At 39.4% G+C, this 24,960-nt stretch overlaps 1 protein-coding gene and 1 long non-coding RNA gene across 3 annotated transcripts in view; one reads left to right on the top strand and one right to left on the bottom strand.

Annotated features, from left to right (window-relative positions):
• Window positions 1–455: 455 nt before the first annotated feature.
• LOC134489271 (uncharacterized) lies at window positions 456–17,496 on the bottom strand. Its single transcript, XR_010067095.1, has 3 exons — window positions 17,315–17,496; window positions 1,858–2,001; window positions 456–572 (listed from the first exon to the last, which is right to left on the bottom strand). It is a non-coding gene; the product is annotated as an uncharacterized LOC134489271 (long non-coding RNA).
• A 106-nt stretch (window positions 17,497–17,602) lies between these two features.
• IPPK (inositol-pentakisphosphate 2-kinase) overlaps window positions 17,603–24,960 on the top strand; it is a 31,488-nt gene continuing 24,130 nt past the window's right edge. Inside the window, exons 1-2 of one of the 2 annotated variants that reach the window (XM_063291876.1) lie at window positions 17,603–17,932; window positions 22,879–22,926. In XM_063291876.1, the coding sequence (XP_063147946.1) occupies window positions 17,852–17,932; window positions 22,879–22,926 (129 nt within the window). In that variant the 5' untranslated portion in view covers window positions 17,603–17,851. The remainder of the gene's footprint in view (window positions 17,933–22,878; window positions 22,927–24,960) is intronic. The other variant, XM_063291878.1, reaches the window with a different exon arrangement.

Below are 24,960 nucleotides of genomic sequence, written 5' to 3'. Positions count from 1 at the left end.
CATAGTTAAAGCAATGGTATTCCCATTAGGAACATATGGCTGCGAGAGCTGGACCATAAGGAAGGCTGAGAGAAGGAAGATCAATGCTTTTGAACTGTGGTGTTGGAGGAAAATTCTGAGAGTGCCTTGGACTGCAAGAAGATCAAACCAGTCCATCCTCCAGGAAATAAAGCCAGACTGCTCACTTGAGGGAATGGTATTAAAGGCAAAACTGAAATACTTTGGCCACATAATGAGAAGACAGGACACCCTGGAGAAGATGCTGATGCTGGGGAGAGTGGAGGGCAAAAGGAAGAGGGGCCGACCAAGGGCAAGATGGATGGATGATTTTCTAGAGGTGACGGACTCGTCCCTGGGGGAGCTGGGGGTGTTGACGACTGACAGGAAGCTCTGGCGTGGGCTGGTCCATGAAGTCACGAAGAGTCGGAAGCGACTGAACGAATAAACAACAACAACAGGAGATGGCAGCAGTTAAGCAACCTTAGCTGATCCCTCAAAGGTGAGTCACATCTAGGTAGTATTTGGAAGGGAGACCACCAGGATATCCCAGAACTGTAGGCCTGTCTGGAAAGCTGGGGAAAAAAACATCCTAAAAGAGTTGTACAAAATAAAGGTGGGATATAAGTTTAATTGTGAAATACTCCATATTGCTGCCAAGAAAACGCCAGGAATGTGTCCATATAGTCACCAGGAGCTGCTATACACGCTTGAAAATAATTAAAATCACAGTTTACAAAAGCAGTACTGGAGATAGCACAGATATTCTGTCGCTGTAAACTAATTCATATGTAGGTAGCATGGTTAAAAACAAAAACTATTGTTGGAGACAGCTGAGACCAAAAAGAAAGAAAATCAAAGAGCATCTTCCCACACACTGACTATAAACTATATAGTTTCTTTCCTACAAAATACAGGTATCTCTTTACAAGTAAATTTGATTGAGTTCAGTTGCGACTTAGTCCTGGGCAAATATGCATAACTAAAATCTCCATCAGGGCAAATTCGACTTCTGGTGACAGATTTACCTTGTTTTCTTGGCAAGCAAGAACAAAGATATGGTTTGCTATTGTTTTCTTCTAGGAAATAAGTGTAAGGCCCATTGCGTGAAAGTGGAACAGAGAACAATCATGCAGCTTTTAGAGGGAAGCCAGTTTTGTAGGGTTTATTTATTATTGGTTAGATTTGTATCCTGTCTTTCTTTCAGGAATTCATGATGGCACAGACTGTACTCCCTCTTCCAATTTTTCTTTACAACCACCACCCTGTGAGGTAGAATTAGCCAAGAGGGAATAAGTGGGCTCAAGGTCACCCAGTGAATTTTCATGGCTGAGGATGGATTTTAACAGGCCTGATAACACTGTGACTACTTCTCTACACTAATGTAGTAATAATAATAGACACAGCACTATTGTATGTCCTTGAAACGTTCAAAGTTGCTCTTGTGGGCTGTGCTTGTGGTGTGCACGGCACTAGCTGAGGGCCAGATATTTATACTATACATTTAAAAAACTGCCTCTCCCTCCAGAGTGCATAGTTCCTTTTTGACTCTTTTTAAAATAAATGTATTATGCTTTAAAAAGGTTACATTTAATATTTCTTTAAAAACTTTGCAGATTAATATGCAGAGAGAGAGAGGGAGGGAGAGAGAGAGAATGTACTTTCAAAATTTCCTACATAGTCAAGAACCCCAACTACTTTGCTCATCCTGCTGCTCGCGTAGATTTCAGGAGCTGATTGCTGAGGGTGCAGATCTTTCTCCATTTATTGAGCACAGAGGTGTCCATGATCTGTACCAGGTGAAGGACCAAGGAGGTGGTAATCCAGCAAAGGCTCAAAGGAAAAGATGGGTTTACATACCCAGGGCTAGCTCTTCTTCCACTTCTTCTTCCATCTTTGGTCGCTCACTATTGTGGGATATTTTTTTTCTTTCCTCCCTTTCTCCAGAATGGACACCCCATATCATCCCTGGCAGATAACCTTCCAAGCCCTGGCCTCTGGGAGCTGTGAAATGAAGGAACATGTGGGATGTCATAATGTATTACAGAGACCAAAACTATAGGTTGGGGGACCAAGTGAGTCTCCCTACAATGGCAGGTGTGGGTTTCTTGCAGGCCTCTTCCTTGTGGGAATAGGTTAGTAAAATTCCCCTCTTCCCTTGAAACAGGAGCTGGGACTGGATCCTGACAACGTCTATTTGTAGTATGTGAGTGTGTATGCATGTGCAGGTATAGCAAGGGATGGTATACAAACAGGGCTCTTGTCTCAGTATTTTTGGTCTCTATAATTTATTATGTTATTAACACAACTATTCCATTTTTTTCATTTATCTGTGAATCTAAAAAAAAGCTCAAGACAATGTGTATATATTTTAATGCCTCTTTTTCTCTCAAACTACCATTTAAACATGCATTTTCTCTCTCTCTGTAAATATAAGCTGGCCAAGAGCTTTTTCATCACATTTAAAGAAGATTCAAATCTAGTAGGGTACCTTAATTTTTGGATTCAGTTACCATATTGATACAATAATTAGGATATATCTCCTCAGGTACAGATACAGATATATTTAAACACCTGATATTGTAACATTCAGTTATTAGACTAGGTAGGAATAACAGAACCAAAAGGTGCAACTAACACATTGGACTAGGGAACTACTGACCTCAAAGGCTAAACTAAACTGTTTTACACTGTTTGCAAACTTTCTATAAACTTGGGACTGGGTGGGCCTCCTTTTGGAATTAATTCCCCAGTATCAAGGCTCATAACAAGAATGCTTGGCTAGTTTCCTTTCCAGATGTTATCCGGGACAAACAGAGTATTATTAATGCAATGGACAAAGTTGATTTTGAAAGCACATTTGGGAAAGAGCATGCCAATTATATTCCCTTTTAAAACTTTGAGGCTTGGCTAAATGGAAATCCTTGTCCTGTTCAGCAAAGTTCTCAGGCTTCATGCTGAGGGACCAACAGATTTAACCAGAGCCACCACATTAACCCTCCATATTATACAGTACTCAGTAGCTTGGTTCCCATGGAGTAGACTGACACCACTGCTAAAAAGAAATAGTCCCCAAAACTTAATGCTATAACTATTTGTTGTATCTTTAAGGTGCCACAAAACTCTTTTAACTGTGAGGTTACTAGCTCTGGAAAGCTTTGAGAGGTGAAATACTATTATAATAGAAACCAAGCATTCTTCTAGTCACTAGATGATGCTTTTTTAAAAAAATATAAAATCAATGCCAGAGAAAGGTATTGAAAATATTTATTCCATTGGGAGAAAATGTCCTCATGGTTTATAGTTTCAATCAGTGGTTTTCAACCAGTAATCCAGGTGGGACATGGGGTTACTTACTGAAACTTAATTCTTTCAAAATTACTATAAATGGTTAAGTATAATATCAGAATGCCTACAAAGATATACATGTTCTTCTTGGAAAAAATAAACTGTATGATTTTTTCATATATTTACTTGTAGGAATCATGATGGAGTTGGGTGGCCTATAAATCTAATAGGTACAAGAGTCTGGAAAACTCAAAAACTTGCATATTTTTTGTACTACTATAGTTGGTTCTTATAAAGGCATTACCTAAGTAGATTTTAGGAATTCCCTGCCCCTTCCCTAAGACCAATACAACTATGGTAGCTTCTTTATGCAAAATAAATAGTAGTACCTGTTGCTGGACTGCTGTTTGATCAACCTATGCTGGATAACAATCTAAGCAACCTTGAAACATTAAACTCTGTAGACATTTTATTCCTAAAACCAGGACTTGTAGGAAGGAATAATGACCAGATTGAAATGTTGTTGTTCAGTCGTTAAGTCATGTCCAAGCCTTCGTGACCCCATGGACCATAGCACACCAGGCTTTCCTGTCCTCCACTGTCTCCCGGAGTTTACTCAGATTCATGTTCATTGCATTGGTGATGCTATCTAACCATCTCATCCTCTGCCATCTCCTTCTCCTTTTGCCTTCAGTCTTTCCCAGCATCAGGGTCTTTTCCAGTGAGTCCTCTCTTCGCATTAGGTGGCCAGAGTATTTGAGCTTCAGCTTCAGTATCTGTCCTTCCAATGAGCAGTCAGGGTTGATTTCCTGTAGGATTGACTGATCTGACCTTCTTGCAGTCCAAGGGACTCTTAAGATTCTACTCCAGCACCACAGTTCGAAAGCATCAATTCTTCGGCGCTCAGCCTTCCTTATGATCCAACTCTCACAGCCATACATTACAACTGGGAAAACCATAACTGAATATACAGACCTTTGTCAGCAAGGTGATGTCTCTGCTTTTTAATATGCCGTCTAGGTTTGCCATAGCTTTCCTCCCAAGGAGCAAGTGCCTTTTAATTTCATGGCTGCAGTCACCATCTGCGGTGATCGTGGAGCCCAAGAAAATAAAATCTGTCACTGCTTCCATTTCTTCCCCTTCTATTTGCCAGGAAGTGATGGGACCAGATGCCATGATCTTAGTTTTTTTAATGTTGAGATTCAAGCCAGCTTTTGCGCTCTCCTTTTTCACCCTCATCAAGAGGCTCTTTAGGTCCTCTTCACTTTCTGCCATTAGGGTGGTATCATCCCCATATCTGAGGTTGTTGATATTTTTCCCAGCAATCTTAATTCCAGCTTGTGATTCATCCGCCCCAGCATTTCTCATGATGCACTCTGTATGTAAGTTAAATAAGCAGGGTGACAAAATACAGCCTTGTTGTACTCCTTTCCCAATTTTGAACCAATCAGTTGTCCAGTTCTAACTGTTGCTTCCTGACCAGCATGCAGGTTTCTCAGGAGACAGGTAAGGTGGTGTCAGAACCAAGCTTGCCTCTGACTCGGAAAGTGAAACTATTTTTGAGTCAGAGGAGGAATTGGAAACTTACCAGGCTGGAATCGGAGAAACAAAACTCCAGCATGACTCAGCAGAGCGGGAAGAACTTACAGCACTGATTGGGCAAGATCCAGAGGCGGATTTGAATACGCCAATCAGCACACGCCAGAGATGGGCTGAAAATCACGCAAAGGAGAAGGCAACTCGATTGGCTGCAGGAGACTCAAAGCACACCAAAAATCGGGATAAAAGGCAGCCACGCAGACAGCAAGCTGCCGGAAACAACCAATCCTCTAACTCTGCAGCTTTGGGAGAAGAGTCCTTACCAGTATCGGAGTCAGCGTCTGTGGCCAAAGAGGAACCAGTGCTCGAGCTCCATTCCGAAGATGAATCGAACCCTGCATTTGCTGCCAGTGAGGAAACAGAGTCAGCCATGCCAAGCAGCCTTCGCCTTGCTTCTAGCTGTGCATCTCTGCGATACCCAGCCGAGTTCAGCCAAGTTCCAAGTGTCGCTCCAGATCTCCAGTTCAGAGAATCCAGTCCAGTCAGGGGCTTCCAGCTGAGTTCCAAGTTCCAAGCCTTGCTCCACGTCTCCAGTCCAGAGAATCCAGCCTTGTCCAGGGCTTCCAGCTGAGTCCAGCTGAGTTCCAAGGCTCAAGCCTTGCTCCAGTCGAGAGAATCCAGCCTAGTCCGGGGCTTCCAGCTGAGTCCAGCCTAGTTCTAAGTTCCAAGCCTTGCTCCAGTTTCAGGCCTTGTCTTCAAGTCTTCAGTTCAGAGCACCCAGCCTAGTCTAGAACTCCCAGCCGAGTCTAACCTTGCTCTGAGTTTGAGTCCTGATCCAAGTCTTCAGTTCATCCCTGTCCGTTGTTCATAGTCCCGATCCCAGATCCAGTGAGTCAGAGATTCAGCGTCAGCATCATTCCAGTACTGTTCCGGTTCAAGAACAGTTGCCTCCAGCCTTTGTGTTCCAGTCAGATCCAGTCAGCCCAATTGGGCTTGTTCAACCCAGTCTCGCATATCAAGGACTTACTTATTTTAGATAGTTATTAATAAAGAATATTCTTTGAGATCCTGTCTGGTGCTTAGTCTGAACAGGACAGGTGGTCCAGTACTCCTATCTCTTTAAGAATTTGCCACAGTTTGTTGTGATCCACACAATCAAAGGCTTTAGTGTAGTCAATGAAGCAGATGTTCTTCTGGAACTATCTTGCGTTCTCCATGATCCAGCAAATGTTGGCAACTTGATCTCTAGTTCTTCTGCCTCTTCGAAACCCAGCTTGTACTTCTGGTAGTTCTCAGTTCGTATATTGCTGAAGCCTAGCTTGTAGGATTTTGAGCATAACCTTGCTAGCATGTGAAATGAGCGCAATTGTGCAGTAGTTTGAACGTTCTCTGGCATTGTCCTTCTTTGGAATTGGAACGTAAACTGACCTTTTCCAATCCTGTGGCCACTGTTGAGTTTTCCAAATTTGTTGGCATATTGAGTGCAGCACTTTAACAGCATCATCTTTTAGGATTTTAAATAGCTCAGCTGGAATTCTGTCATCTCCGCTAGCTTTGTTGTTAGTAGTGCTTCCTAAGGCCCACTTGACTTCACTCTCTAGGATGTCTGGCTCAAGGTCACACCATCGTGGTTATCAGGGACATTAAGATCTTTCTTCTATAGTTCTTCTGTATATTCTTGCCACCTCTTCTTAATCTCTTCTGCTTCTGTTAGGTCCCTGCCTTTTTTTGTCCTTTATCATGTCCATCTTTGCACAAAACGTTCCCTCGATATCTCCAATTTTCTTGAAGAAATCTCTAGTCTTCCCCATTTTATTGTTTTCCTCGATTTCTTTGCATTGTTCATCTAAGAAGGTCTTCTTATCTCTCCTTGCTATTTTATGGAAATCTCCATTCAGTTGGTTATCTTTCCCTTTCTCCCTTGCTTTTCACTTTCCTTCTTTCTTTAGCTATTTGTAAAGCCTCATCAGACAGCCACTTTGCTTTCTTGCATTTCTTTTTCTTTGGGATGGTTTTAGTTGCTGCTTCCTGTACAATGTTACAAGTCCCTCTTTTGGGGGAGATGGGCAGTGGCTAAATTTGATTAATAAATAAATAAATAAACCTCCCTCCATAGTTCTTCAGGCACTCTGTCTACCAGATCTAGTCCCTTAAATCTATTCATCACCTCCACTGTATATTCATAAGGGATATGATTTAGGTCATACCTGAATGGTCTAGTGGTTTTCCCTACGTTCTTCAATTTAGGCCTAAATTTTGCAATAAGAAGCTCATTATCTGAGCCACAGTCAGCTCCAGATTGAAATAGTGGACAATAATTAAGATCAAAATCTAGAAATAATCATAAATAGATCTCCTTTGCCGGAATGAATCACAAAATTGCACAGAAACATGCATCAAGGTTGCTTTTGATAATTAACGGAAAGCTACTTTGGGAGGGAGGGGGTTTCATCTGAGAAACAAGAAACAATAAAAACAGAATGCAGGTTACCATTTAGTCAGAGACTAAAGAAAAGAAAGCATCTCCACAGGACTTTGAGTGGGTTAAGATACATGAAGAGGACAATGATGTTTTAAGGACAAGTAGAGGAAACCAGAGAGGAGATCTTTATCCACATACAGTACATCACAAAACTCTCCTTTTAAAAACAATGTAAGAAGGTGATGAACAGGTTAGGGTAAAGATGACGGGACAGATGAATATCCAACAGATCAGAAAGATGCACTACTGAGCTCAAACAACATGTGAGGGGTAGGCTAATTTTCACATGTAGGGCTACCTTACAGCTGTCTAAAGTGGGGCGGTGTGACAATGGGATCTATTCCACAGAAGAGATTCAGAATTGCCGGATGTTACAACCACTCAGTCTTGTAGTTTACTGCTACAATTCTCTGAAATCAGGCTGGAAGAAAACTGCCTGAGAAGTGGGGAAGAGCTAGAGAAGGAAAAGATTACTGTCAGGAGCAGCATTTAACCCCACTCTGCATATAAAATCTCATTCACACACCAAAATACCCCTGGCCAAATTACATGCCAATGATGTGAACAGAAAGCTGGCTCAGCCCCTACACTATGCAAAGCCAAACAGGGCATTTTGAATGCATATTATTTCTATGGGGATTTGTTTGTAGATTCAAAACAAGGGAACTACAAATAGGCAGGTATAGAATTTTGGATGCCCTTTCAGTCAATACTCTGTAACATCTTTGACCAAAAACAAAAACCCAACTTCCAAACCTTTCCTGCAGCTGACTATGAGCCTTTACCTTTATTTCCTGTAATTATTTCATGGCTGAGTATGTCTCAGGTGGACTTTCTCCTATCACATGCAGTTTGGGAGAAGTGATACAGTTATTTGGCAGGTAGACAATGGAGATGGAGGGGAATCACAAGGGATGTGGCAATGCTTTCATTGTCTTCTGAAAGCACTCAGTGACGACTTTCACTATGTATACGCTAAAACGTAAATCAATATTCAATATTGATTTGTCTTGCTCTCTTACAGGGTCTGTTGAATAAGTCAAATATGTAATGAATATAAGGAGTAAATATGATAAAGTAATATATCACCCTTGGTAAGCATTGTACTATCCTTAAATACAGGGACAAGGCCATTCTGGTTGTAACCTTTATTATGAAAACACACAACAGGGCTCCTCTTGGAAACAAATAATGCATTTGTGGACTTAGGCTTTGTGATGCTTCTATGCAACTGAGTTCTCCAGAGATGTTTATTGCTATATTATGAAATTCTTTCAGATATGCAGCTACAGACTTAATAATCTATTGTTCCTCAGTTGCTGATTAGCTAAACTGAAGATTTCAGCTTATCAAAGTGAGTCCTTTAATTACCTTAAAGTATAATGGTCATACAGTAGTACAAAAGAAATCCAGAGCCTTTGGATGGGATTATTTACCCTAGGAGCGTTCTTAATGTTTCTGTTTAGTATCCTTAGAGCAAATTGGAATCTACCGTCTGTAAGAAACATTGCGGTACGACTATTCCATAAAGCCATATAAATAAATAGATTTAAAACAAATGTCTAACTTATAGACAAGGATGCACAAAATATTCTGTGTGCCAAAAACCTGAAGAAAATCTATCTATGTAGTTGCTAAGAGTGGATACTGACTTGATGGTACCTGATCAAAAAACCCGGAAGTTTAAGTATCTTAAATAATGTATTTTCCCTGGCCACAGAAATTTATTATCCTTAGTTCCATTTTTCCCCTATATTGCCCACAATGCTCTGGACAATCATTTCGCATGTTACTGAAGTTAGACTACGCAAATCAGGAAAACATTTACTGTAATTACATAAAAAGAACTCGGTTAGATCAGATCCTAGACTTACCATTTTGTTTCTGCAACAGACAAGGCAGTGCTTCCGGAAAGGTGCTGGACGTGAGTGCCGGTTTTCCAGCAACTGGTATTAAAAGGTTAGAAGGTGGTAATGGAAGAAACATCCAGTTATCGTGTCTCGTAGCCACGGATAATTGTATGTTCCACTGATTTATTTACTACCACCCTCCCTTTTAGAACTATTCAAACTGATGTCAACCTTTACATTTTGCAGTATGGAATGCCAAAGTTTAGCTATACATTATTTGAAGAAATACTTCCTTTTGGATGTTTAGGATTAGGGAAAATATGTCTTCCTATCTACTTTCTTTATGTCAGGCACAAATGTAAAAAGTTTGATCAGAATCTCTTTTACTAGCCTTTTTTTAAACCAAAAGTTTCAAGCATGGCAAACTTTCCTTATATGAATTAGTTTCAATTTCTCGATCATTTGAATTGCCATGTTCAATATCTTTTTTCTGCAGTATCTTTGTTGAGATGCACTAACTTGAGTTGTACACACTATATCCAGTATAGTTGCACCATAGAATTTAAAACGTTATTGGAAATTTTATTACAGATTTATTTTTCAATTCTCCCCACCCAAGAATTCCCCTTTTTCAGAAAAGCTAAATCCTGAGTCATTTCATATGTAACGTGTGTAATTTCTTGGAGTCCAATCTTGGAAAAAACACACCTAAGAAATCATAGCGGAAGAGGAGTACCGCATAACGTATCCTTGCAATGGTTTTGGTAACTAACAGGTCGAACTTCTGCCCAGCCTATTACCGTCACACAAAACCCCAGAGACCCATGAACGATTTAGGGACAGCTCTTCTATTGTATCAGGCCTCTTTGGTCAGTTGTTCAGGCTTCCAATTTTTACTTCCAATTCTGACATCATAAAATAAAGTTTCTAGATGCGAGTGAATGAGCTTCCTTTTTTTGTCTGCTGGGACTTGAACCTTTGGACTATTGTGTGGCATTCTATATAAAAGGTGATAAAAATTGAAACCCATGTTATCTAATCTCAATAGTGGTATTCAAAGTATCGAACTGCCATTGCTGCATCACAGATCACAAAACCGAGCACAGCCTTCCAGAACTAACTGAAATACAATTTTTCAGTAGGATGACCCCAGCCCCCATTAACTTTTCAATAATGGCTTTCTTTTCTAAACTTTTTGGTCATTTGCTTCTATATCCGGTGAGAATATTTGTTTGAGGGAAATATGTATATTGAAGTTAATTTTTAAGAAATTTGCATAGTACAATCCAAAGAATCTACAGAAACACTAAGTGTGATTTTGGAAGTTTGGCATGTTACTAGGCATAGGTAAAAGCCCAAATCCCATGAGTCCACCAAAACCGAAGAGAGTTTTCTTTAATTTGAATTAAAACTCAAGTTTTATATAATTCAGTGTTAGTTATATGAAATTTAAAGTCTCAAAATGAACTTGAGAAATGGAGTGAGGTCTGGGTATTCCGTCTTTTCACAAATAACAATAAGGAGCAAACATGTATAAGGAACTCTTAGAGCTTATCATAACTATTTTTAATAATGATAACAAATGCTGGAAGGCACAATTTTGGTCAGAGGTCATTATAGAAAAGGAGTGTTTAGATTCAAAACCTCAAATAAAAAGAGCAAACAACCTACAAGTAGAAACCAACTTATATACTCCATTTAACAAGCCTAATATTGCTAATGCATTCAGTTGACACTAAATGGTACTCCATTTTGATGCAGTGTTTTGTTTTCCAATTTTTAATATTTTATATGAAAATACAATAAGCACAATAAAAATATTTAATAAAACCTGAGGAATCTGACATTCTGATGCAAATACTGATTGACTATCTGGCAATACTAGGAGCAAGGCAAAATTCTGATAAAATTATTTGGGATCAAAGAGACTGAGATTTTAGGAGTTGTGGTGATTTATGATTTCGCAAGTCCAAGATGAATGTTCTACAGAGTTCTACAAGCATTTAATACAGTATTTGGATCAGAGCCTGTTCACTGGGTGCTAAGTAGAAAGGATTTGAGGCTGTAAGGAAATCATCCGTTTCTAAGCAGTAAAGATAGAGTATGGTATTAACCACAGGAAGGGCTTTGCTTATCCACTGAAGGACCCACAAAAATGCTGCTGGAATTTTATATATCTGGTCCAATTTAAAATTAGTAATGCCTGCCAGGGTGTCTCATTCTCACTTTTCCTACCAGTATACTGTAAATAATACAGATTCTGGCACAACACCCCACCCACACCCTCCATCTCTATTTTTGCTTGGAACTAGTCCTATGAAATTGCTTTGTGTTTTCTGTTGCCTAAGGAAGGGGGAAGTAGCAGAGAAAACTTCTGGAAATTGTTTGATTTACAACAGTAACAATGCTGAAACCATGGAAAATCTTAAATATTTCTCCAATCCTAAAAAAAAGATTAGCGTTCTCATGCATTTCATATACATTCCCACAGATGACTTTAGATTGAGGATCCATCCTTAATTCCTATTTATTCATTCCCTTGAATATTCAAGATATCTCATTGCATTCTTTTCCAACAATATCATCTAAAGTGTGAATTTTGCCATTTGCTGGAGCTGTTCTTTTTAGGGGTGTGTTGCAAGGTAGCCCATTACATTGACCATATATTTTATTACAACATTCTGAATTATAATCACAAGGTCCAGCATGCTTTGGAAATAGCCATCTCCATTAAAAATGGAAACATACAGTGAGTCCATTGATAAAATGCCCAGTATCCAACTCAACTTGTAAGAAAGGCAGAATTTACAGCATTAAACTCTGGTCCTTCAACTGAAAACAAAGGAAAAAATACATTTATTCCTTTAATGTTATTCCTGAGCCCAATTAAATTTATAAACTTTTGTGGCTAGCATCTTCCTTTCAAAAAGAAAATGTCTATTTTGTATGTTTTGTTACTTATATTGGAATTTCCCACTTTTGATATTTACGTCCAGGGTTCAAGCCATTTCCTGAAGAGCTGCCTCATGACAGTGTTTTGGAAGCGAACCAGTTCACATTTAAAGACTGTGTATAGCCATCTTAGACATCTGTAATGAATCAAGCAGTGCTGCAACATCTTATATCAATCATCCAGAATTGCTGGGATCACCCACCAGATTCCCGTGAATGGCTAAGTCATATGCCTACAGAATATCAGTAATCACATATTTGTTATTAATATTGTTATTGTAAATACAGCCTCCTCTGTTACCAGTTTTATAAATCCATCCAACCCCATTAAGTGGTAGTAATACAGCAGAATGCTATGGTGATGGACTACCTTCAGGTGCACTCAGGTGCATGTTTACTCAGAATTCAACCAAACTGAGATAACCCAAAGAAATAGCCTGCCACCTGAATTTGGAATAATTCAACAGCCCTATTGTTTTTGTTTTACCTACATTCTTTCAAGAAAGCAGTCAGTCCTTACATAAAGCAGTCATTTGAAAATGCATATACCAGGGTTTGTACTTTCTAGAACAGGTGGTCCTTGGTTAACAACTACTTGTTCAGAGACCATTCGAACTTATGATGGCACTGAATGAGTGGTACTTATGACTGGTCCTTGAAGTTCTGGCTGTCACAGCACCCCCTCAGTCATGTGATTGTGATCTGGGTGCTCAGCAACCAGCCCAGATTTCTGACTGTTACAGCATCCTCTGCTCATGTGATCAGGATTTGCAACCTTCCTTGCTGGCTTCCCACAAGCAAAGTTAATGGGGAAGCTGGCAGGAAGTCAGAAGTTGCAGTCATGTGAAGTCCTCACTTAAGGAGCTGCAGTGATTTGCTTAACAACAGTAACTGGGGACTGCTGGTACTGCCGTTGCTAAGTGGTGTGGCCACGTGATGTCATGCTTTATGACTGCATTGCTTAGTGACAGAAATTCTGGTCCCAATTACAGTTATTAATCGAGGACTAGCTGTACAGGGAAACTCATTTAGTGGACCCTGATTTAGCAAATTTTGGCAACTGACAAACTACATCTGGACATCATCTCAAACAACAAAGTCCACTGTAACGGAAGTAGATTGGATGATTCACATAAATTAATACGATTTGAATAATTATATACTTATATAACTGGCACTATTCACGTAATTTGCCTTGATTTACATCAAAGTGTAATTACTCAAATAGCATAAATTGATACAAATTATATCATTTGCATAATTACACAAATGACCTAAAGTAGCTGAAATAATGTACAGTGGGATTTTAACACATGTTTCAATATGATGGAACCCACCCACCAATGAACTGTTACACTGAACTTTCATTGCATGCAAATAATTTATTAAACAATGCAAAAACCAGTTTTTTTTTAGCAATGATGTCATATCTGAGCTGTTCTGAACTGTTTCAACATTTTTTTTAATTTTCCATTCCAGGAAGTGAGTCATAGCAAGGGATAGATGAGTAGTATAAAGCAAAGGGCAATCACTGGCAAATATTTTACCTTAAAATAAATAGAGCACTTGGAATTCATCTCTAGCAAACTGCAGCAATATTTTGGCCCTAGGTCAATGCCTGAAAAAGTTTAACTATGTAGTTGTTCAGGAAAAAGAATTAAATGCACTGCTGAAGAATATGGCAGAACAGTTATAACCAGCTGGTTTCTTCCCAATTATCCCTATAATGATTGAATAAATCTACTACTGACTTTTGCCAGCTGCTCCCTTTTGGCTCCTCTTGCCAATAACAGTAGTGCAACAAATCAAGCTGCCAAGGACATGTATTTGCTTAAAATTCTGATTTGGCAGAAGAGAAAGATGCTAAGAATTGTTGCTTCAATGGATGGTTAAATGAACCATAGGTGTTCCCTCATCTGTTTAGCTCGTATTGACATGTCAGGTGGAATAATGGGGCAGAACACGCTAGCCTGCTTCTTTAGAATAATCCTGAATTATGATTAGCTTAACATGACTTGTAATTTAGGCCTCCATGAACAACCATATTTGAAGCCCAATTATTTTCATTATGGGATTGAGAGGTATGAATTAAACCAATATATAGCAGGACTTAGTCTTTTCATATAGGATTACATGTTTTTTACATGAACTAGAACTCTTTATTTTCCCCAAATATAAATAATTGTAAGTAGTTATTAGGAGCATACTTTGTAATACCAATAAAGATATCTTCAACAACCAAACATGCCATTTATTTACACATTACTTGATCATATATTCTAATAGTGAATCCAAAATTACATGTGTAATCTGTGTTACCCATAACGTTGAACATATTATCATTATTTTGTTTTTTATGATGAAAATGGCTGTTTCCCTCATGTTTAAAACCACAAGACCATATTAATTGAAGTTACAGTTTTTCATAGCAAAAAAAAACACAAAACTTTTCAAATAGTCTGCCACTGAAATTTTGAAATAATTCCTGTCTGAAGTCTAGGCACAACTATTTGGATTTTGCCTCTTATATCCAACACACAACTTGCTCCATTGTTGTCTGAAATCCATTTCCTTTAAGTTACAGAGCTATTCCAGTGCAGAGTTTAAACGTGAGGACAAACAAGGTTTACTGTTTTACTGATCTGTATGTTGTTCTGGGAGCCTTTTTAGCTGAGGAGTGAAGAAAAAAATGTTAATAATAACAACAACAACAATAGCTTGGACAAGCCCATCATTGTGTTTTTTTCTGACATGACTGAAGCTATGTGGTTTCAGTTTGATTGCCCTTGGGTGCCATTCTGCTATTATCATGTTATTATTGCTCTGTTATTATTTATTTTAGTTCTGTTGGTTTTTAATCTTGTGTTCACTGCCCAGAGTTGCAGTTGTGACATGGACAGCTATATAAATCACCTTGATGGATTGGACCCCTGGCCCATCTTGTCCAGCAGTCTGTTCTCACAGTGAGCAACCAACTGCACAAGGAAGCCCACTCTCCCAGCAGATGGCCTTCAGAGGCAGTCACACTGCCATCAAAGCCATTGATCCCCATGAAGGCCATTGATCCCCATGAATTCGTCTAACCCCTTTTTGAAGCCAGCCAAGCTGGTAGCCAGCACCATGTGTCTTTATTTGTACCAAAGGGAAAAGTTTTAGGACAAACATTTTATCCAACTCTTATCTAGATTAAGAAGGAATTGTAGCTTGAGGCTTCTCACATGCATACCAGAAGTTCTACTGTTGCCATCACACTTTTCTTAAATAGATTGAACCAGTATAGACCATAGATGAGCAGTCTCACATCTGAATGTTCATCTATGAAAAAAACTCAAGTTTTTCTGCAAAAACAACAAAAGCACACTGAAGGTTTATACTAAAGTGTTGTTCTTTTGTTTTGCCACCAGTAAAGACACCGTCCATTCTTCCCTCTCAAAATTCAATTTCATGTTATTGTATGCATCATACTCACCAGGAGCAGAGCTGGGAAACAACTCTCTGCTAAAATTTTCCATAACTGCGATCAAAACAGATCATGTGTCTCTTGATGGACAAAATGCAAGATAAGATGTTTTCATATAGTGCTACTGCTGTAAAGTCTTGTATATTAAGTAGGTTCTCAAGGGTCTGAGGTTATTTATACAGGTTAGATGCTTTTTAAAATCCATGGTTACATTCTCTAAACTTTTAGAAAGGAGCAAGATAATATGAAAGAATGTTCAAGAATGTTCAAACTTTCGAACAGTGGCACTCATTTCACATGCCAGTAAGGTAATGCTCAAGATCCTGCAAGGTAGACTTCAGCAATTCATGGAGTGAGAATTGCCAGATGTACAAGCTGGGTTCAGAAAAGGCAGAGGAACTTGGGACCAAATTGCCAATATCCGCTGGATAATGGAAAAAGCCAGGGAGTTTCAGAAAAACATCTATTTCTGTTTTATTGACTATTCTAAAGCCTTTGACTGTGTGGACCATAACAAATTGTGGCAAGTTCTTAGCGGTATGGGGATACCAAGTCATCTTGTCTGCCTCTTGAAGAATCTGTATAACGACCAAGTAGCAACAGTAAGAACAGACCACGGAACAACGGACTGGTTTAAGATTGGGAAAGGAGTATGGCAGGGTTGTATACTCTCACCCTACCTAGTCAACTTGTACGCAGAACACATCATGCAACATGCTGGGCTTGAGGAATCCAAGGCTGGAGTTAAAATCGCTGGAAGAAACATTAACAATCTCAGATATGCAGATGATATCACTTTGATGGCTGAAAGCGAAGATGAACTGAGGAGCCTTATGATGAAGGTGAAAGAAGAAAGTGCAAAAGCTGGCTTGCAGCTAAACCTCAACAAAACCAAGATTATGGCAACCAGCTTGATTGAGAACTGGCAAATAGAGGGAGAAAATGTAGAGGCAGTGAAAGACTTTGTATTTCTAGGTGCGAAGATTACTGCAGATGCTGACTGCAGTCAGGAAATCAGAAGACGTTTAATCCTTGGAAGAAGAGCAATGACAAATCTCGATAAAATAGTTAAGAGCAGAGACATCACACTGACAACAAAGGTCCGCATAGTTAAAGCAATGGTATTCCCAGTAGTAACATATGGCTGCGAGAGCTGGACCATAAGGAAGGCTGAGCGAAGGAAGATCAATGCTTTTGAACTGTGGTGTTGGAGGAAAATTCTGAGAGTGCCTTGGACTGCAAGAAGATCAAACCAGTCCATCCTCCAGGAAATAAAGCCAGACTGCTCACTTGAGGGAATGATATTAAAGGCAAAACTGAAATACTTTGGCCACATAATGAGAAGACAGGGCACCCTGGAGAACATGCTGATGCTAGGGAGAGTGGAGGGCAAAAGGAAGAGGGGCCGACCAAGGGCAAGGTGGATGGATGATATTCTAGAGGTGACGGACTCGTCCCTGGGGGAGCTGGGGATGTTGACGACCAACAGGAAGCTCTGGCGTGGGCTGGTCCATGAAGTCACGAAGAGTCGGAAGCGACTGAACGAATAAACATGATAATATGAACAGCATTATAAAGCAATTTATACTTGCCTATTCAGAAATAAATTTCACTGAGCTTTATTTGCGTTAAATTCTGTCCCGTATCAATCGTCACTGCTGATTTTATTTACGTTGACTATATTATCGTAAGACTTAAAAATAAAAATATGAATAGCTACAGTTAATGAAGAGAACAAATAATTACCCTTTCCGAAGTAATTGCATCGTTTCAAATAATACAGCTCCTCGCTACATTAGCCCAATATTCTTGTGCGCATACTCAGTAAAGTTTGGTGAAGCTTCTCCTTTTTTCCGAGAGTGTAGAGAGCGTTTATTACAGGCCATATTCTTGCGACCACGGTAGCGGAAGCTTCTGCCCTCATTAAAGATGGCTAGCTAAGGAAGTCCCACCCCTTATTCCTCGCACTATTATCGTGGGTTGGTGACCTCCACTTGCCCGATGGCGGAAGGTGGAACTTCCTGTTCTGACCCGGGCGACAGCTTAGTGTGTGTCGAAAAACTACTGAGTGGTTGACTCGTGAATGACGATCAGAGAATCGGAAAAGGTGCTCTCATTCCTATTTGGGCTTGTGGGCGGGCGTACGAAGGCGATAAAAGCCGCGGTTGTAGTCGAGGTAAAGGAGGAGGAGGAGGAGGAGGAGAAGAAAAAGAAGGAGAAAAAAACAGAGCAAGCCGGAGGAGCCCGCCCGGAAACCGTAAGGAAGGTGCCATTGGCTGGAGGATGGAAGCGGAGAAGATGGATGAGAATGAATGGCGATATCACGGGGAGGGCAACAAGAGCCTCGTCATCTCCCACAGACAGGTAACGCCGCTGAGGGGGCCCGCGCGCTGCCCGCTGTTCGCCTCGCGCCTGTCTCGAGACGGCGGCCAACGGCTCTCTGGTCTCGGGAAGGGTCCTCCCCCCACCGCAGCTCCGTCTCTGCTCCGGCCGGCGGCCCCACAGTCACGCTAGCGGGCCGGGAGGAGGAAGTCCCGTCAATCCCTGCCGGCCGGCCCCGGTTCTTCTTCGGAGTCCGGCCCCCCCCATGCTGGGGAAAGCATTCCCCCTGCTTCTCTCAGACCGGCTGAGCGTATTTCCGCTGCTCTCCCCGCTTGGCTGGTGGGAAGTCGCCGGAGAACCTCCTGCCCCCCATCACATCATGCGAACTGATTTCTGCCTCTTTCCGCGCTCTTGCAAACTCTGCAGTTTGGGTTTTTTGAAATAATTCAATTCCATTTTCCGTAAATATAGATACTGAAAATTAGTGTTGGAATGCAGACTAGAAGCAAGATTGAAAACGACCAGAGAACGCAAACTGCCATCAGTTTGGGAAAGCAAGTCTTGGGTCCCCCTGATACACAGAGGAACCTCTGTGCGCCTGATCGAGATTAAAACATTTTACCCCCCCCCCCCGCCGCCACCCCCGGTCTTGAATGTGAAGTTATAGTTCAGCATAAATCCGCAGTCCTTAATCTTGTTGTAAGAATTCCTAAAAGTTGGTGCAGGAACGGAAACAGGTTGAGAGCAAGTCCTTTAAAGCTGAATGCCTGAATCATACTTTTAACGCAATTTTATTTGACATCACATGCTAAATATATGGGAAAGCAAGCTGTGATGTCCTAGGAGGATCATGGCAGTCTTCAAGAGGCCTGATATGTTTGGGTCAAAGTTCATCTATCCAAAAATATTCAGAAAAATACTTTTTAATTGAAAAGTCAATGTAATGCATAGGCTCCTGTTGGAAGTTTCTGAGAGCTGTCATGTAATTGTTTCATCTTTTGGCCCCTTCTGCTTTCTCTTTTAAGAAGTAATATACTGTAAAGGTTTGAAGTCTTGAGCTTAAACAGGCATTTTGTATTCTGTCAAACTACAAAGAATGCTGCATGACTTTGACACATTATTATGTCTCAACTTAAGAGGTAAACTTCTTAAATGAGGGGTTAGCCAATAAATCATGTGTATTAAGGAATCCCTGAGAGGGGATGCGGTGGCGCTGCGGGTTAAACCGCTGAGCTGCCGAGCTTGCCGATTGAGAGGTCGGCGGTTCGAATTTGCGTGATGGGGTGAGCTCCCGTTGCTAGTCCCAGCTCCTGCCAACCTAGCAGTTCGAAAACATGCCAGTGTGAGTAGATTAATTGGTACTGCTTCGGCGGGCAGCTAACGGCGTTCCGTTTAGTTATGCTGGCCACATGACCACGGAAGTGTCTACGGACAAACGCCGGCTCTTTGGCTTTGAAACGGAGATGAGCACCGCCCCCTAGAGTCGGACACGACTGGACTTCATGTCAAGGGAAACCTTTACCTTTACTTTAAGGAATCCCTGGCATTTTTAAAATTGTTTATTTTTTTCAAAGTAGACCTTCTTGAAGCAAATGTGGGACAATATTTATTTATATTTCAGATTTCATCACCGCCCATCTCCCTCAAAAGAGGGACTCTGAGTGGTTTACAGTAAGACTAAAACTAAAAGCAGATTAAAATACAATAAAAACAGTATCTCTTACGTAAAATTATAAATATAGAATATAAAATCCAAGATGGCGATATTAAAAGTACTTAGTTTAAATCCATAAATACACGGAGGCCTCTTTAGGGTGCTAACCATCCCCAGGATTGGCTATCCCCCCTCCTGCCTTAAGCAAGATGGCAGAGCCAGGTCTTTACCCCTTTCCGGAAGGCCAGAAGAGTGGGGGCCTGCCTCACCTCTGAGGGAAGTGTTCCAAAGGGCGGGGGCCATGGCAGAGAAGGCTCTCTTCCTGGGCCCCACCAATCAACAGTCTCTCATAGATGGGGCCTGTAACATGCCTTTTCTGCCTGACCGGGAGGTGCAGTTGATGTAATGGGGATGAGACGGTCCCTCAGGTATGCAGAATATGGCTTTTGGAATTTTTTCCAACCCTGTTATCAGCAGTCATCTGTAGTTCCCTCTGTGTTACAATGTCTCTCTGAGCTCCCTGCATGTTACATCTGCGTGGGTTGTATATATGTGTGCATTGGGAAACATGGGGGAGGGTGCATATGCTCTGTTCATGTGACTGGGAAGGAAGAGGGAAGGGATTACGATAGAGAAGTCACCAACATTTGGAGCCATTGCCCAACTGTCTCTCCCTTAGGCTTATACTGAGGGAACTTTCTGGAATTTTTTCTCTGTAGAAAAGCTCAGCCCAATTTTTGAACTTGATCTTTGTTTTGCTGGCTTCATACAATAAATTGGGTTCTGTTCTGCTTAGCTTTTAGAGCGTGAATGTGTGGTTGTACAGAAAGAAGCTTTACCCTATACAGTATAAAATTTATTTCCAACATTCTTTTGGGTTACAAAGAATAAAAATATGCCATTATGCCATTATGATAACTTCTTCCTCACTGAGAACCACATTACAATGTTATCAATTCTTTTTCAAGCTTTGGGGGGGCAAGATAAAAATATACTTGGTAAAGTTCTACTTTAGATCCAATTGTGGTTTGTAAAGCTTGGCCCTAGTTTATTGTATTGCATGAACCAACATCTAACAAATCTTCATTAGGGAAACTTGTGATAAAAACATAGTTCAAGTAGTTTGGGTTCCTCTTATTTGAAAGCATCCCACAATTTGTGATTTCCATCCCCAGTGGCTATTTGTAATAGCTCCTTGAAATTCTTAACATGGATCAGGAAGGTAATCATATAAACAGTGGTTTACTTACGGTATACATCTGGAAGATGCATCATGCTAACTAAGGATTAATGTTAAGTCTGGATCAACCAATAGCCAGCATTCAATTTAGCTTACTTTTCTAGGCACAAAATAATTTTGTCTATGCATTAATGGGCCTCTGTGGAGTAGTGGAAAATAATTATACCTAGAGAAAAGTATTTTACAAAGTAACTTGTATTCATCAACGTTGGTACCAATAGCAAAAAAATGAAACAAAAACAAAACCCAAGAGTGTAGGGAGTTTGCATTGTATGCCCTAAATGCCTTATGCTGAGTCTGTTCTTTGTAGTAAAGGTTGAACGTGCATGTTGAAGAGTTCAGAGCAGGCTCTGCTGCTTTTTTTCTTGGTGTTTAAAGTTTATTACCCTAAGAAATGTAATTTCCTCCCAAGTATGTATTTAACTTAAATAGTTTAGGAGCAATGCTAAATGTTCAGAATCAAATTGCATTCTTCTCTGTTCCAAGCACTGGAATAAGTTGAAGATGAGATTTGTATCTGTCAGTAACACCAGGTACTAACTTTTGATATCTAAATAAAACTATTTTTACTTTTAGTTATCCAAAACTACAAGAATAGTGGAGTCCTTGGTGCTCTCCAAACCTTGTTGTTTCTTGCAGACATTTCATTGCCAGGCTAGGCAACATCTTCAGTGTGAAGAGGGAGTGGGCCTTGCTCTCTGGTGGAGGTGTTGCTCTCTCCTTGGGAGTTCTTTGATTGGGCTGTTGTTTGCTGCTGGGTTGATTGACTAAGTTAACAGTTCCTTGATTAGGGTATATTGTGAACAGCACAACTCAGTCAATCAACCCAGCAGCAAACAACAGCCCAATCAAAGAACTCCCAAGGAGAGAGCAACACCTCCACCAAAACAAGCTGGACAGTATATAAACAGAGAGCAAGGCCCGCTTTTTCTTCGCACTGAAGATGTTGCCTAGTCTGGCAATGAAATGTCTGCAAGAAAACAACAAGGCTCAGAGAGCACCACAGACTCCACAGTTCAACCCTGAACTACAAATATTCACTTCGATTGGTACTACAAGAATACACCTTTAGCTACAATTTTCGCTACAAGAATACACCTTTACATTGCAATTCTTTATCAAACACCTCTTTAGTCAATGGTGGTTTTGGTTGCTGTATAGCAGTAGGGCTAAGCATGAAATGTTTTATTTGAAACAAATGTTGCATCCCAAAAGGTTTGTTGAATGGTTTTGGATTGGCCACGGTCCAATGGGGCAAAGCTGAAACCAGTTTGGGTAACTGAGTGTTTTAGTTATGGGAAGCTTCTTGGACTGCAAAAATCCAGATGACTGCTAGGTGATAAAAAAAGAGATATAGAAAATCCTTACCTCTTTGGTGCCTTTTAGAAGTAGTAGTCTGGATTTTTGTAGCCCAGATCTGGTAGCTTATCCCTAGCCTATCTTGAACTCAGAGTATGACAATAATTTGCAATGGGTGATATAAGTATTCTGATTGAAAGGAATCTTAGAAGAGAGATTACTGGTAATCTGGCTCTTTGTTTTTGATGTATCACAAACATTAACAGTTTCCTCCAGAGTATATTACATTAATTATATGCAGTCCATTAAGGGGTTACTTTAAACAAACAAACCCTTTCTATGTTGTCTGTTCCAAAGCTTAAATTTGTTGACTATTGGAAGCATGGACTATCTCCCTCCCTCCAAATATTAAAATGTTTACCTGCACATTAGTTGTATCAAACACCTTTCATATTACCTTCAGTGCTTCATTTGTTTTTCTTTTGTTTGTTTGTTTTTCAGCAGCCATGCACATTAATTCACCCACGTGAAGTCCAGAATTATATGGATTGTCCATAAGACACCAGCTTACTTAGATCACACTCTGATCTAGTCACTTTGCTGACTGGAGCAAGTCATGTTCTGATGAGTTTCTGGCTCATATGATCTGAGAGCTCCATACTAGATAAAATTTACTTGCCTCTATTCAGTCTAAAAGAAAAGGGATCTTTTTGTCCAATTTTATTTAAATTGATAGCAGTCTATAGTCCAAATTACACAATGATATTAATTCTGTACATTTGTTTTACATTCCAGCATTGCATAGTACTACGTTTCTTGAAATTTCCTCCAAACCGAAATAAGGTGAGTTAGTATAATTGTGGTCTGTTGTTGTTTTGCTAAAGAGAGACCCTGCTTATTTCACATTTTCTACCGAGAAAAGAGTATTGTGTCCAACTGCACTGTACATTACTTATATTAAAAAAAAACTTTGGAACTATTTTTATATTCTGACTTCTGAGATGAAAACATCATAAAATAAACTGCAACTTGTTTAAGATATAAGCTGAAATCTAAGGACAACATTAGGTTAGTCTTTAACCAATTAGTAAATTGTTTTTCAGTTAGTAAATTATCTTGTTGTACATACAATGAGATATTGATAAAGGTATCTATTTTTATCCTTAACAAAATGCACGGAATAATATTTACATGAAATATAGCTTCCACATTTCTAGAAATATTATTTCACAGTAATCAGTTCAAATGTTTTCACCAAAAGAACCATTTTTAAACCACTGATATATAGCTTGTATTATTGGGAAAAGGCTATATGTTTATAAAAGAAATAACCCATCATCTTTTGGCAGTCCTATAAATATTTACTTCTGGTGAAACAACAAACATAATTTGTAAATATGGAGCCCAACTCTGCCTTACAAATGTACCTGGGGGTAAGATCTTCTAATCTCATTATGAATTATTATTATTATTATTATATTTATATGCTGTCTGACTTCCAGCAACTCTGGGTGGTTTATAAATTGTTAAAAAAAAATTAAAACAAGAAAACAACACAAAACAAAAAAGAACAAAGATACAGAGATAACAAACCTACATGGGAACAAAGAAAAAGAAGAAAAGAGGGCTTTAATCACACTAGCCAAAGGCCTGGGTGAAGAGCCAGGTCAGGCTCTAGATTAATTTAGATTAAAAATATTGAAAAGTTAAAGATCCAAATGTTGAAGCATAGCCAATTCTAGATTCAAGTATACTTCCACTGTGTTTTTGCATATATTAGCACACTCAACATATTAATTTCTCTCATAGTTCATGCCCAATATATCCAAACTTGTAAGCCTTGTTATAGCACTGTAAATAATAATTGCTTCTTGAATGGTTATAAAAAAAACCCTCCACTTAATTTCCTTTGAATTCTTAGCTATATGTTAAAATATATTACAATTAGAGTTATTAATGTTTTAAGAAAAAGTATTCAGTGAGTAATTAAACTACATGGCTTTACTTTGCAGCCTTGCAGTACTATCATATGATGAAGGATAACATTACAAATAGATTAAATGATGATAATAATGTATTAAACTTGTGTACTGCCCAACTCTCAATTACTCTGGGTGGCTCACAATAATTGCAAAGAAATTACAATAATTACAAAGAAATTACAGTTACAAAGAAATTACAATCAAATCAATGAAACATAAAAGGTAAAGATAAAAGATGGCAAGCATGGTGAAGTGAGGGGTCTCACTGTTCAATATGATTAATTTGAGATGGGAATAATGCTAACAATTTGTGACCTTTTAAAAATGGATAAGATATGCAGTTAAATAATAGAATATCCTAAAACAGGATGATTGCTAAGAACTTAAATTTTTTTTATATGAGGACAGTATAAAAAATAGAAGCTATAGAAAGAAGAGCAAAGGAGGAAAGAATCTATTGAGCAAGCAGAATCTTGCTCACCTGATGTTGGATTTTGTCCCCTATAAAGGGACTCATGGGTAAAGAAAAAATGAGATGCCTTACCAATCTAGAATTAGTTCTGTCTCAAAGTTCACTTCTTCATATACTTGGTTCTTTATGCATGTTCCATTTATAAAACCAGTAATGAAGTTCAAAAGGAATCTTTAATTTATTTTATGTTAAGATTCTAAAATAAATAAAATTAGCATTTGTTCAGGCCAGTACTGGACTCCTTATATATGCATATTTAATTTCTGACCTGTAGGCAAGAATGCTGCTTAATACTCTGTAGCAGAGTTCTCTGCAATACACTGTGTGCACAATTATTAGGCAAGTTGTATTATTGAGGATGAATTTCATTATTGAACAACTACAATGCTCTCGGTCAATCCAAAATGTTAATAAACCTCAAAC

The sequence above is a fragment of the Candoia aspera genome, chromosome 2 (genome assembly GCF_035149785.1).
Source record: "Candoia aspera isolate rCanAsp1 chromosome 2, rCanAsp1.hap2, whole genome shotgun sequence".
Taxonomy (NCBI): domain Eukaryota; kingdom Metazoa; phylum Chordata; class Lepidosauria; order Squamata; family Boidae; genus Candoia; species Candoia aspera.
Note: the sequence above shows the minus strand (reverse complement) of the source record. Positions and strands in the feature narration are given on the sequence as shown.